Source organism: Phyllobates terribilis, unplaced genomic scaffold (genome assembly GCF_046119375.1).
Source record: "Phyllobates terribilis strain yellow unplaced genomic scaffold, ASM4611937v1 Scaffold_1__5_contigs__length_1240528914, whole genome shotgun sequence".
Classification (NCBI taxonomy): domain Eukaryota; kingdom Metazoa; phylum Chordata; class Amphibia; order Anura; family Dendrobatidae; genus Phyllobates; species Phyllobates terribilis.
Genome location: NW_027362761.1, coordinates 586,960,189 through 586,972,987, shown reverse-complemented (window position 1 = coordinate 586,972,987; position 12,799 = coordinate 586,960,189). Strand labels below are relative to the sequence as shown.

The 12,799-nt window shown below is 47.3% G+C and overlaps 1 protein-coding gene across 4 annotated transcripts in view; it reads left to right on the top strand.

Annotated features, from left to right (window-relative positions):
- The window catches only part of FYB1 (FYN binding protein 1), a 268,086-nt gene that overhangs the window by 219,293 nt on the left and 35,994 nt on the right, over positions 1-12,799 (top strand). For 3 of the 4 annotated variants that reach the window (XM_073681913.1, XM_073681921.1, XM_073681931.1), the window contains one exon: positions 11,696-11,824. The exons of the other annotated variant lie outside the window; for it this stretch is intronic. In XM_073681913.1, coding sequence (XP_073538014.1) covers positions 11,696-11,824 — 129 coding nt within the window. The remainder of the gene's footprint in view (positions 1-11,695; positions 11,825-12,799) is intronic. 4 annotated transcript variants of the gene reach the window in all.

Genomic DNA, 12,799 nt, shown 5'->3' with positions numbered 1-12,799 from the left:
ATTGTCTGCACTGGATACATTGTAACAATCCAGCAGAGATCTGTGCGGCTGTTGATGTGTTTCACTCACAGAGCATTGTCTGCACTGGATACATTGTAACAATCCAGCAGAGATCTGTGCAGCTGCTGCTGATGTGTTTCGCTCACACAGCATTGTCTACACTGGATACATTCTAACAATCCAGCAGAGATCTGTGCACCTGCTGCTCATGTGTTTCACTCACAGAGCATTGTCTACACTAGATATATTGCAACAATCCAGCAGAGATCTGTGCAGCTGCTGATGATGTGTTTAGCTCACAGAGCATTGTCTGCACTGAATACATTGTAACAATCCAGCAGAGATCTGTGCACCTGCTGCTCATGTGTTTCACTCACAGAGCATTGTCTGCACTGGATACATTGTTACAATCCAGCAGAGATCTGTGCAGCTGCTGCTGATGTGTTTAGCTCACAGAGCATTGTCTACACTAGATATATTGCAACAATCCAGCAGAGATCTGTGCAGCTGCTGCTGATGTGTTTCGCTCACAGAGCATTGTCTGCACTGGATACATTGTAACAATCCAGCAGAGATCTGTGCAGCTGCTGCTGATGTGTTTAGCTCACAGAGCATTGTCTGCACTGGATACATTGTAACAATCCAGCAGAGATCTGTGCAGCTGCTGCTGATGTGTTTAGCTCACAGAGCATTGTTTGCACTGAATACATTGTAACAATCCAGCAGAGATCTGTGCGGCTGCTGCTGAAGTGTTTAGCTCACAGAGCATTGTCTACACTGGATACATTGTAACAATCCAGCAGAGATCTGTGCAGCTGCTGCTGATGTGTTTCGATCACAGAGCATTGTCTGCATTGGATACATTGTAACAATCCAGCAGAGATCTGTAAGGCTGCTGCTGATGTGTTTAGCTCACAGAGCATTGTCTACACTGGATACATTGTAACAATCCAGCAGAGATCTGTGCGGCTGCTGCTGATGTGTTTCGCTCACAGAGCATTGTCTGCATTGGATACATTGTAACAATCCAGCAGAGATCTGTGCAGCTGCTGCTCATGTGTTTCACTCACAGAACATTGTCTGCACTGAATACATTGTAACAATCCAGCAGAGATCTGTGCGGCTGCTGCTGAAGTGTTTAGCTCACAGAGCATTGTCTACACTGGATACATTGTAACAATCCAGCAGAGATCTTTGCGGCTGCTGCTGATGTGTTTCGCTCACAGAGCATCGTCTACACTGGATACATTGTAACAATCCAGCAGAGATCTCTGCACCTGCTGCTGATGTGTTTAGCTCACAGAGCATTGTCTGCACTGGATACAGTGTAACAATCCAGCAGAGATCTGTGCAGCTGCTGCTGATGTGTTTAGCTCACAGAGCATTGTCTGCACTGGATACATTGTAACAATTCAGCAGAGATCTCTGCAGCTGCTGCTGATGTGTTTTGCTCACAGAGCATTGTCTACACTGTATACAGTGTAACAATCCAGCAGAGATCTGTGCAGCTGCCGCTGATGTGTTTCGCTCACAGAGCATTGTCTACACTGGATACATTGTAACAGTCCAGCAGAGATCTGAGCTGCTGCTGCTGATGTGTTCGGCTCAAAGAGCATTGTCTGCACTGGATACATTGTAACAATCCAGCAGAGATCTGTGCAGCTGCTGCTGATGTGTTCGACTCACAGAGCATTGTCTGCACTGGATACATTGTAACAATCCAGCAGAGATCTGTGCAGCTGCTGATGTGTTCGACTCACAGAGCATTGTCTGCACTGGATACATTGTAACAATCCAGCAGAGATCTGTGCAGCTGCTGCTGATGTGTTTAGCTCACAGAGCATTGTCTGCACTGGATACATTGTAACAACCCAGCAGAGATCTGTGCGGCTTCTGCTGATGTGTTTAGCTCACAGAGCATTGTCTACACTGGATACATTGTAACAATCCAGCAGAGATCTGTGCGGCTGCTGCTGATGTGTTTAGCTCACAGACCATTGTCTGCACTGGATACATTGTAACAATCCAGCAGAGATCTATGCGGCTGCTGATGTGTTTAGCTCACAGAGCATTGTCTACACTGGATACATTGTAACAATCCAGCAGAGATCTCTGCACCTGCTGCTGATGTGTTTAGCTCACAGAGCATTGTCTGCACTGGATACATTGTAACAATCCAGCAGAGATCTGTGCAGCTGCTGCTGATGTGTTTAGCTCACAGAGCATTGTCTGCACTGGATACAGTGTAACAATCCAGCAGAGATCTGTGCAGCTGCTGCTGATGTGTTTAGCTCACAGAGCATTGTCTGCACTGGATACAGTGTAACAATCCAGCAGAGATCTGTGCAGCTGCTGCTGATGTGTTTTGCTCACAGAGCATTGTCTGCACTGGATACATTGTAACAATCCAGCAGAGATCTGTGCAGCTGCTGCTGATGTGTTTCACTCACAGAGCATTGTCTACACTGGATACATTGTAACAGTCCAGCAGAGATCTGAGCTGCTGCTGCTGATGTGTTCGGCTCAAAGAGCATTGTCTGCACTGGATACATTGTAACAATCCAGCAGAGATCTGTGCAGCTGCTGCTGATGTGTTCGACTCACAGAGCATTGTCTGCACTGGATACATTGTAACAATCCAGCAGAGATCTGTGCAGCTGCTGCTGATGTGTTCGACTCACAGCATTGTCTGCACTGGATACATTGTAACAATCCAGCAGAGATCTGTGCAGCTGCTGCTGATGTGTTCGACTCACAGAGCATTGTCTGCACTGGATACATTGTAACAATCCAGCAGAGATCTGTGCAGCTGCTGCTGATGTGTTCGGCTCACAGAGCATTGTCTGCACTGGCTACATTGTAACTATCCAGCAGAGATCTGTGCAGCTGCTGCTGATGTGTTTGGCTCACAGAGCATTGTCTACACTGGATACATTGCAACAATCCACCAGAAATCTGTGCGACTGCTGCTGATGTGTTCGGCTCACAGAGCATTGTCTGCACTGGATACAGTGTAACAATCCAGCAGAGATCTGTGCAGCTGCTGCTGATGTGTTTAGCTCACAGAGCATTGTCTGCACTGGATACAGTGTAACAATCCAGCAGAGATCTCATTGTCTACACTGGATACATTGTAACAATCCAGCAGAGATCTGTGCAGCTGCTGCTGATGTGTTTAGCTCACAGAGCATTGTCTGCACTGGATACATAGTAACAATCCAGCAGAGATCTGTGTAGCTGCTGATGATGTGTTCGGCTCACAGAGCATTGTCTGCACTGGATGCATTGTAACAATCCAGCAGAGATCTGTGCAGCTGCTGCTGATGTGTTCAGCTCACAGAGCATTGTCTACACTGGATAGATTGTAACAATCCAGCAGAGATCTGTACAGCTGCTGCTGATGTGTTCAGCTCACAGAGCATTGTCTACACTGGATACATTGTAACAATCCAGCAGAGTTCTGAGCAGCTGCTGCTGATGTGTTTGGCTCACAGAGCATTGTCTACACTGGATACATTGTAACAATCCAGCAGAGATCTGTGCAGCTGCTGCTGATGTGTTTAGCTCACAGAGCATTGTCTGCACTGGATACATAGTAACAATCCAGCAGAGATCTGTGTAGCTGCTGCTGTTGTGTTTCGCTCACAGAGCATTGTCTGCACTGGATACATTGTAACAATCCAGCAGAGATCTGTGCAGCAGCTGCTGATGTGTTCGGCTCACAGAGCATTGTCTGCACTGGATACAGTGTAACAATCCAGCAGAGATCTGTGCAGGTGCTGCTGATGTGTTTGGCTCACAGAGCATTGTCTACACTTGGTACATTGTAACAATCCAGCAGAGCTCTGTGCAGCTGCTGCTTATGTGTTTAGCTCACAGAGCATTGTCTACACTGGATACATTGTAACAATGCAGCAGAGATCTGTGCACATGCTGCTGATGTGTTTCGCTCACAGAGCGTTGTCTGCACTGGATACATTGTAACAATCCAGCAGAGATCTGTGCAGCTGCTGCTGATGTGTTTAGCTCACAGAGCATTGTCTACACTGGATACATTGTAACAATCCAGCAGAGATCTGTGCAGCTGCTGATGATTTGTTTGGCTCACAGAGCATTGTCTACACTGGATACATTGTAACAATCCAGCAGAGATCTGTGCAGCTGCTGCTGATGTGTTTGGCTCACAGACCATTGTCTGCACTGGCTACATTGTAACAATCCAGCAGAGATCTGTGCAGCTGCTGCTGATGTGTTTGGCTCACAGAGCATTGTCTGCACTGGATACATTGTAACAATCCAGCAGAGATCTGTGCAGCTGCTGCTGATGTGTTTGGCTCACAGAGCATTGTCTGCACTAGATACATTGTAACAATCCAACAGAGATCTGTGCAGCTGCTGCTGATGTGTTTAGCTCACAGAGCATTGTCTGCACTGGATACAGTGTAACAATCCAGCAGAGATCTGTGCAGGTGCTGCTGATGTGTTTGGCTCACAGAGCATTGTCTACACTTGATACATTGTAACAATCCAGCAGAGATCTGTGCAGCTGCTGCTGATGTGTTTAGCTCACAGAGCATTGTCTGCACTGGATACATAGTAACAATCCAGCAGAGATCTGTGTAGCTGCTGCTGATGTGATCGGCTCACAGAGCATTGTCTGCACTGGATACATTGTAACAATCCAGCAGAGATCTGTGCAGCTGCTGCTGATTTGTTCAGCTCACAGAGCATTGTCTACACTGGATACATTGTAACAATCCAGCAGAGATCTGTGCAGCTGCTGCTGATGTGTTCAGCTCACAGAGCATTGTCTGCACTGGATACATTGTAACAATCCAGCAGAGATCTGTGCAGCTGCTGCTGATGTGTTCGACTCACAGAGCATTGTCTGCACTGGATACATTGTAACAATCCAACAGAGATCTGTGCAGCTGCTGCTGATGTGTTCGGCTCACAGAGCATTGTCTGCACTGGATACATTGTAACAATCCAGCAGAGATCTGTGCAGCTGCTGCTGATGTGTTCGGCTCACAGAGCATTGTCTGCACTGGATACATTGTAACAATCCAGCAGAGATCTGTGCAGCTGCTGCTGATGTGTTCGGCTCACAGAGCATTGTCTGCACTGGATACATTGTAACAATCCAGCAGAGATCTGTGCAGCTGCTGCTGATGTGTTCGGCTCACAGAGCATTGTCTGCACTGGATACATTGTAACAATCCAGCAGAGATCTGTGCAGCTGCTGCTGATGTGTTCGGCTCACAGATCATTGTCTGCACTGGATACATTGTAACTATCCAGCAGAGATCTGTGCAGCTGCTGCTGATGTGTTCTGCTCACAGAGCATTGTCTGCACTGGATACATTGTAACAATCCAGCAGAGATCTGTGCAGCTGCTGCTGATGTGTTTCACTCACAGAGAATTGTCTACACTGGATACATTGCAACAATCTAGCAGAGATCTGTGCAGCTGCTGTTGATGTGTTTCGCTCACAGAGCATTGTCTACACTGGATACATTCTAACAATCCAGCAGAGATCTGTGCACCTGCTGCTGATGTGTTTCACTCACAGAGCATTGTCTGCACTGGATACATTGTAACAATCCAGCAGAGATCTGTGCGGCTGCTGCTGATGCGTTTCGTTCACAGAGCATTGTCTGCACTGGATACATTGTAACAATCCAGCAGAGATCTGTGCAGCTGCTGCTGATGTGTTTAGCTCACAGAGCATTGTCTGCACTGGATACATTGTAACAATCCAGCAGAGATCTGTGCAGCTGCCGCTGATGTGTTTCGCTCACAGAGCATTGTCTACACTGGATACATTGTAACAATCCAGCAGAGATCTGAGCAGCTGCTGCTGATGTGTTTAGCTCACAGTGCATTGTCTGCACTGGATACATTGTAACAATCCAGCAGAGATCTGTGCAGCTGCTGCTGATGTGTTTAGCTCACAGAGCATTGTCTACACTGGATACATTGTAACAATCCAGCAGAGATCTGAGCAGCTGCTGCTGATGTGTTTAGCTCACAGTGCATTGTCTGCACTGAATACATTGTAACAATCCAGCAGAGATCTGTGCTGCTGCTGCTGAAGTGTTTAGCTCACAGAGCATTGTCTACACTGGATACATTGTAACAATCCAGCAGAGATCTGTGCGGCTGCTGCTGATGTGTTTCGCTCACAGAGCAGCGTCTACACTGGATACATTGTAACAATCCAGCAGAGATCTGTACGGCTGCTGCTGATGTGTTTAGCTCACAGAGCATTGTCTACACTGGATACATTGGAACAATCCAGTAGAGATCTGTGCGGCAGCTGCTGATGTGTTTCGCTCACAGAGCATTGTCTGCATTGGATACATTGTAACAATCCAGCAGAGATCTGTGCGACTGCTGCTGATGTGTTTAGCTCACAGAGCATTGTCTACACTGGATACATTGTAACAATCCAGCAGAGATCTGTGCAGCTGCTGCTCATGTGTTTCACTCACAGAGCATTGTCTGCACTGGATACATTGTAACAATCCAGCAGAGATCTGTGCAGCTGTTGCTGATGTGTTTAGCTCACAGAGCATTGTCTGCACTGAATACATTGCAGCAATCCAGCAGAGATCTGTGCAGCTGTTGCTGATGTGTTTAGCTCACAGAGCATTGTCTGCACTGGATACATTGTAACAATCCAGCAGAGATCTGTGAACCTGCTGCTCATGTGTTTCACTCACAGAGCATTGTCTGCACTGGATACATTGTAACAATCCAGCAGAGATCTGTGCAGCTGCTGCTGATGTGTTTCGCTCACAGAGCATTGTCTGCACTAGATACATTGTAACAATCCAGCAGAGATCTGTACAGCTGCTGCTGATGTGTTTCGATCACAGAGCATTGTCTACACTGGATACATTGTAACAATCCAGCAGAGATCTGTGCAGCTGCTGCTGATGTGTTTAGCTCACAGAGCATTGTCTGCACTGAATACATTGTAACAATCCAGCAGAGATCTGTGCGGCTGCTGCTGATGTGTTTAGCTCACAGAGCATTGTCTGCACTGGATACATTGTAACAATCTAGCAGAGATCTGTGCGGCTGCTGCTGATGCGTTTAGCTCACAGAGCATTGTCTGCACTGGATACATTGTAACAATCCAGCAGAGATCTGTGCGGCTCTTGCTGATGCGTTTAGCTCACAAAGCATTGTCTGCACTGGATACATTGTAACAATCCAGCAGAGATCTGTGCGGCTGCTGCTGATGCGTTTCGCTCACAAAGCATTGTCTGCACTGGATACATTGTAACAATCCAGCAGAGATCTGTGCAGCTGCTGCTGATGTGTTTAGCTCACAGACCATTGTCTGCACTGGATACATTGTAACAATCCAGCAGAGATCTGTGCGGCTGCTGATGTGTTTCACTCACAGAGCATTGTCTGCACTGGATACATTGTAACAATCCAGCAGAGATCTGTGCAGCTGCTGCTGATGTGTTTCGCTCACACAGCATTGTCTACACTGGATACATTCTAACAATCCAGCAGAGATCTGTGCACCTGCTGCTCATGTGTTTCACTCACAGAGCATTGTCTACACTAGATATATTGCAACAATCCAGCAGAGATCTGTGCAGCTGCTGATGATGTGTTTAGCTCACAGAGCATTGTCTGCACTGAATACATTGTAACAATCCAGCAGAGATCTGTGCACCTGCTGCTCATGTGTTTCACTCACAGAGCATTGTCTGCACTGGATACATTGTTACAATCCAGCAGAGATCTGTGCAGCTGCTGCTGATGTGTTTAGCTCACAGAGCATTGTCTACACTAGATATATTGCAACAATCCAGCAGAGATCTGTGCAGCTGCTGCTGATGTGTTTCGCTCACAGAGCATTGTCTGCACTGGATACATTGTAACAATCCAGCAGAGATCTGTGCAGCTGCTGCTGATGTGTTTAGCTCACAGAGCATTGTCTGCACTGGATACATTGTAACAATCCAGCAGAGATCTGTGCAGCTGCTGCTGATGTGTTTAGCTCACAGAGCATTGTTTGCACTGAATACATTGTAACAATCCAGCAGAGATCTGTGCGGCTGCTGCTGAAGTGTTTAGCTCACAGAGCATTGTCTACACTGGATACATTGTAACAATCCAGCAGAGATCTGTGCAGCTGCTGCTGATGTGTTTCGATCACAGAGCATTGTCTGCATTGGATACATTGTAACAATCCAGCAGAGATCTGTAAGGCTGCTGCTGATGTGTTTAGCTCACAGAGCATTGTCTACACTGGATACATTGTAACAATCCAGCAGAGATCTGTGCGGCTGCTGCTGATGTGTTTCGCTCACAGAGCATTGTCTGCATTGGATACATTGTAACAATCCAGCAGAGATCTGTGCAGCTGCTGCTCATGTGTTTCACTCACAGAACATTGTCTGCACTGAATACATTGTAACAATCCAGCAGAGATCTGTGCGGCTGCTGCTGAAGTGTTTAGCTCACAGAGCATTGTCTACACTGGATACATTGTAACAATCCAGCAGAGATCTTTGCGGCTGCTGCTGATGTGTTTCGCTCACAGAGCATCGTCTACACTGGATACATTGTAACAATCCAGCAGAGATCTCTGCACCTGCTGCTGATGTGTTTAGCTCACAGAGCATTGTCTGCACTGGATACAGTGTAACAATCCAGCAGAGATCTGTGCAGCTGCTGCTGATGTGTTTAGCTCACAGAGCATTGTCTGCACTGGATACATTGTAACAATTCAGCAGAGATCTCTGCAGCTGCTGCTGATGTGTTTTGCTCACAGAGCATTGTCTACACTGTATACAGTGTAACAATCCAGCAGAGATCTGTGCAGCTGCCGCTGATGTGTTTCGCTCACAGAGCATTGTCTACACTGGATACATTGTAACAGTCCAGCAGAGATCTGAGCTGCTGCTGCTGATGTGTTCGGCTCAAAGAGCATTGTCTGCACTGGATACATTGTAACAATCCAGCAGAGATCTGTGCAGCTGCTGCTGATGTGTTCGACTCACAGAGCATTGTCTGCACTGGATACATTGTAACAATCCAGCAGAGATCTGTGCAGCTGCTGATGTGTTCGACTCACAGAGCATTGTCTGCACTGGATACATTGTAACAATCCAGCAGAGATCTGTGCAGCTGCTGCTGATGTGTTTAGCTCACAGAGCATTGTCTACACTGGATACATTGTAACAACCCAGCAGAGATCTGTGCGGCTTCTGCTGATGTGTTTAGCTCACAGAGCATTGTCTACACTGGATACATTGTAACAATCCAGCAGAGATCTGTGCGGCTGCTGCTGATGTGTTTAGCTCACAGACCATTGTCTGCACTGGATACATTGTAACAATCCAGCAGAGATCTATGCGGCTGCTGATGTGTTTAGCTCACAGAGCATTGTCTACACTGGATACATTGTAACAATCCAGCAGAGATCTCTGCACCTGCTGCTGATGTGTTTAGCTCACAGAGCATTGTCTGCACTGGATACATTGTAACAATCCAGCAGAGATCTGTGCAGCTGCTGCTGATGTGTTTAGCTCACAGAGCATTGTCTGCACTGGATACAGTGTAACAATCCAGCAGAGATCTGTGCAGCTGCTGCTGATGTGTTTAGCTCACAGAGCATTGTCTGCACTGGATACAGTGTAACAATCCAGCAGAGATCTGTGCAGCTGCTGCTGATGTGTTTTGCTCACAGAGCATTGTCTGCACTGGATACATTGTAACAATCCAGCAGAGATCTGTGCAGCTGCTGCTGATGTGTTTCACTCACAGAGCATTGTCTACACTGGATACATTGTAACAGTCCAGCAGAGATCTGAGCTGCTGCTGCTGATGTGTTCGGCTCAAAGAGCATTGTCTGCACTGGATACATTGTAACAATCCAGCAGAGATCTGTGCAGCTGCTGCTGATGTGTTCGACTCACAGAGCATTGTCTGCACTGGATACATTGTAACAATCCAGCAGAGATCTGTGCAGCTGCTGCTGATGTGTTCGACTCACAGCATTGTCTGCACTGGATACATTGTAACAATCCAGCAGAGATCTGTGCAGCTGCTGCTGATGTGTTCGACTCACAGAGCATTGTCTGCACTGGATACATTGTAACAATCCAGCAGAGATCTGTGCAGCTGCTGCTGATGTGTTCGGCTCACAGAGCATTGTCTGCACTGGCTACATTGTAACTATCCAGCAGAGATCTGTGCAGCTGCTGCTGATGTGTTTGGCTCACAGAGCATTGTCTACACTGGATACATTGCAACAATCCACCAGAAATCTGTGCGACTGCTGCTGATGTGTTTAGCTCACAGAGCATTGTCTACACTGGATACATTGTAACAACCCAGCAGAGGTCTGTGCGGCTGCTGCTGATGTGTTTAGCTCACAGAGCATTGTCTGCACTGGATACATTGTAACAATCCAGCAGAGATCTGTGCAGCTGCTGCTGATGTGTTTGGCTCACAGAGCATTGTCTGCACTGGATACATTGTAACAATCCAGCAGAGATCTGTGCAGCTGCTGCTGATGTGTTTGGCTCACAGAGCATTGTCTGCACTGGATACATTGTAACAATCCAGCAGAGATCTGTGCAGCTGCTGCTGATGTGTTTGGCTCACAGAGCATTGTCTGCACTGGATACATTGTAACAATCCAGCAGAGATCTGTGCAGCTGCTGCTGATGTGTTTAGCTCACAGAGCATTGTCTGCACTGGATACATTGTAACAATCCAGCAGAGATCTGTTCAGCTGCTGCTGAAGTGTTTGGCTCACAGAGCATTGTCTGCACTGGATACATTGTAACAATCCAGCAGAGATCTGTTCAGCTGCTGCTGATGTGTTTGGCTCACAGAGCATTGTCTGCACTGGATACATTGTAACAATCCAGCAGAGATCTGTGCAGCTGCCGCTGATGTGTTTCACTCACAGAGCATTGTCTACACTGGATACATTGTATACACTTCACAGCTCCTTACAGGGTTACTGGCTCTGAATGGAAAAAAGAGGGTTGATTCCTTTTTGCATTTGCACCATTTTTGCATAGTTTTTGGTATTTTTAACTTGCAACAAATCCGTCTTTTAATTTGCCCCTTTTTTTGTAAGTCTATGTTCCACGGTCGCCTGTGTTTCTCTGTGTTCGTCATTGTGGGCATGGGTTGGAGTTTCCAGATGTTTTTGGCTGATTCATTAATTGTGATTTTAAAAAGTCACATTTTTACACACATGTGCTCCAGGCCTCCCCAGGGTGATTTTATCTACATCTGACTTTTTTTCTCCCCACAAATTTGGCAACTTTTTGAGCAAAAATTCATGAAGCGCATGCGGCATTTTTTGAAGAATTTGGTGCAAAAAAGTAAACAAATAACACAAGACAAAAAAGAAAAGTGCAAATGATGAATCGGGGAGCAAAGTGTTGTAGAAAGTTACAGAACTTTGCATTTATTCCAGAAAACCTCTAGCAGGTAGCGACAAGTAATCATACGGTGGTCCCCAGGCAGGAGGTCCTCAGCCAATCTGCAGGGTCACAGCCTGCCATCTACAAGGGGCTGCAGAAAGCCGACTATTGCTAATGGCGCAGCACTGGGTGGACGTGCAGCAGCGCTGTGTAGTCAGGTCATAGAGGTGACCACCTTCCTATATTTTGCACCCCACTTACCTTTTGCACTATAAAGCTCCACACCGCAGGAGGAAGAGAAAAGCGGCCCATCGCTGTGGGGGCTCTTTAAGAAGCGGAGAGGAACTGAGCACAAAAAGAAAAATGTGCCGGAGAAAACAGAAGAAGACGAGAACGAAGAAGAACTGTAAGAGCATGAAAGCTTCCCCCCGAAAACAGCTCCGCTAACAGCCACCACTAATCCACTAGTCACAGCGCCCCCCAGAGCACAATCATTGCCAATCAATCTGCTATTAATCACGCGCTTACCTATTAGATTAACCCCAAGGAAATCATTATTACAAGCTTCCTAAAAGAATGATAAAATCAAGCAAGGGAAGAGACATGAGAAACCGGACTGACCCCAAACTACTGACCAAAATATAGAGGGCACAGCGCACCTGGTACCCAGAGCTGCAGCGCTCAGGAAGCTCCAAGAGCAAGACGGTCTGGTCTGTGTCTCACCAGGAGAGAGGGGTGCAGGTATAGGGGTGCAGAGGTAACAGTCAGGGGTGCAGGTATAGGGGGTACAGAGGTAGCAGTCAGGGGTGCAGGTATAGGTGGTACAGAGGTAGCAGTCAGGGGTGCAGAGGTAGCAGTCAGGGGTGCAGAGGTAACAGTCAGGGTGCAGGTATAGGGGTGCAGAGGTAACAGTCAGGGGTGCAGGTATAGGGGGTACAGAGGTAGCAGTCAGGGGTGCAGGTATAGGGGGTACAGAGGTAGCAGTCAGGGGTGCAGGTATAGGGGGTACAGAGGTAGCAGTCAGGGGTGCAGAGGTAGCAGTCAGGGGTGCAGAGGTAACAGTCAGGGTGCAGGTATAGGGGTGCAGAGGTAACAGTCAGGGGTGCAGGTATAGGGGGTACAGAGGTAGCAGTCAGGGGTGCAGGTATAGGGGGTACAGAGGTAGCAGTCAGGGGTGCAGGTATAGGGGGACAGAGGTAGCAGTCAGGGGTGCAGAGGTAGCAGTCAGGGGTGCAGAGGTAACAGTCAGGGTGCAGGTATAGGGGTGCAGAGGTAACAGTCAGGGGTGCAGGTATAGGGGGTACAGAGGTAGCAGTCAGGGGTGCAGGTATAGGGGGTACAGAGGTAGCAGTCAGGGGTGCAGGTATAGGGGGTACAGAGG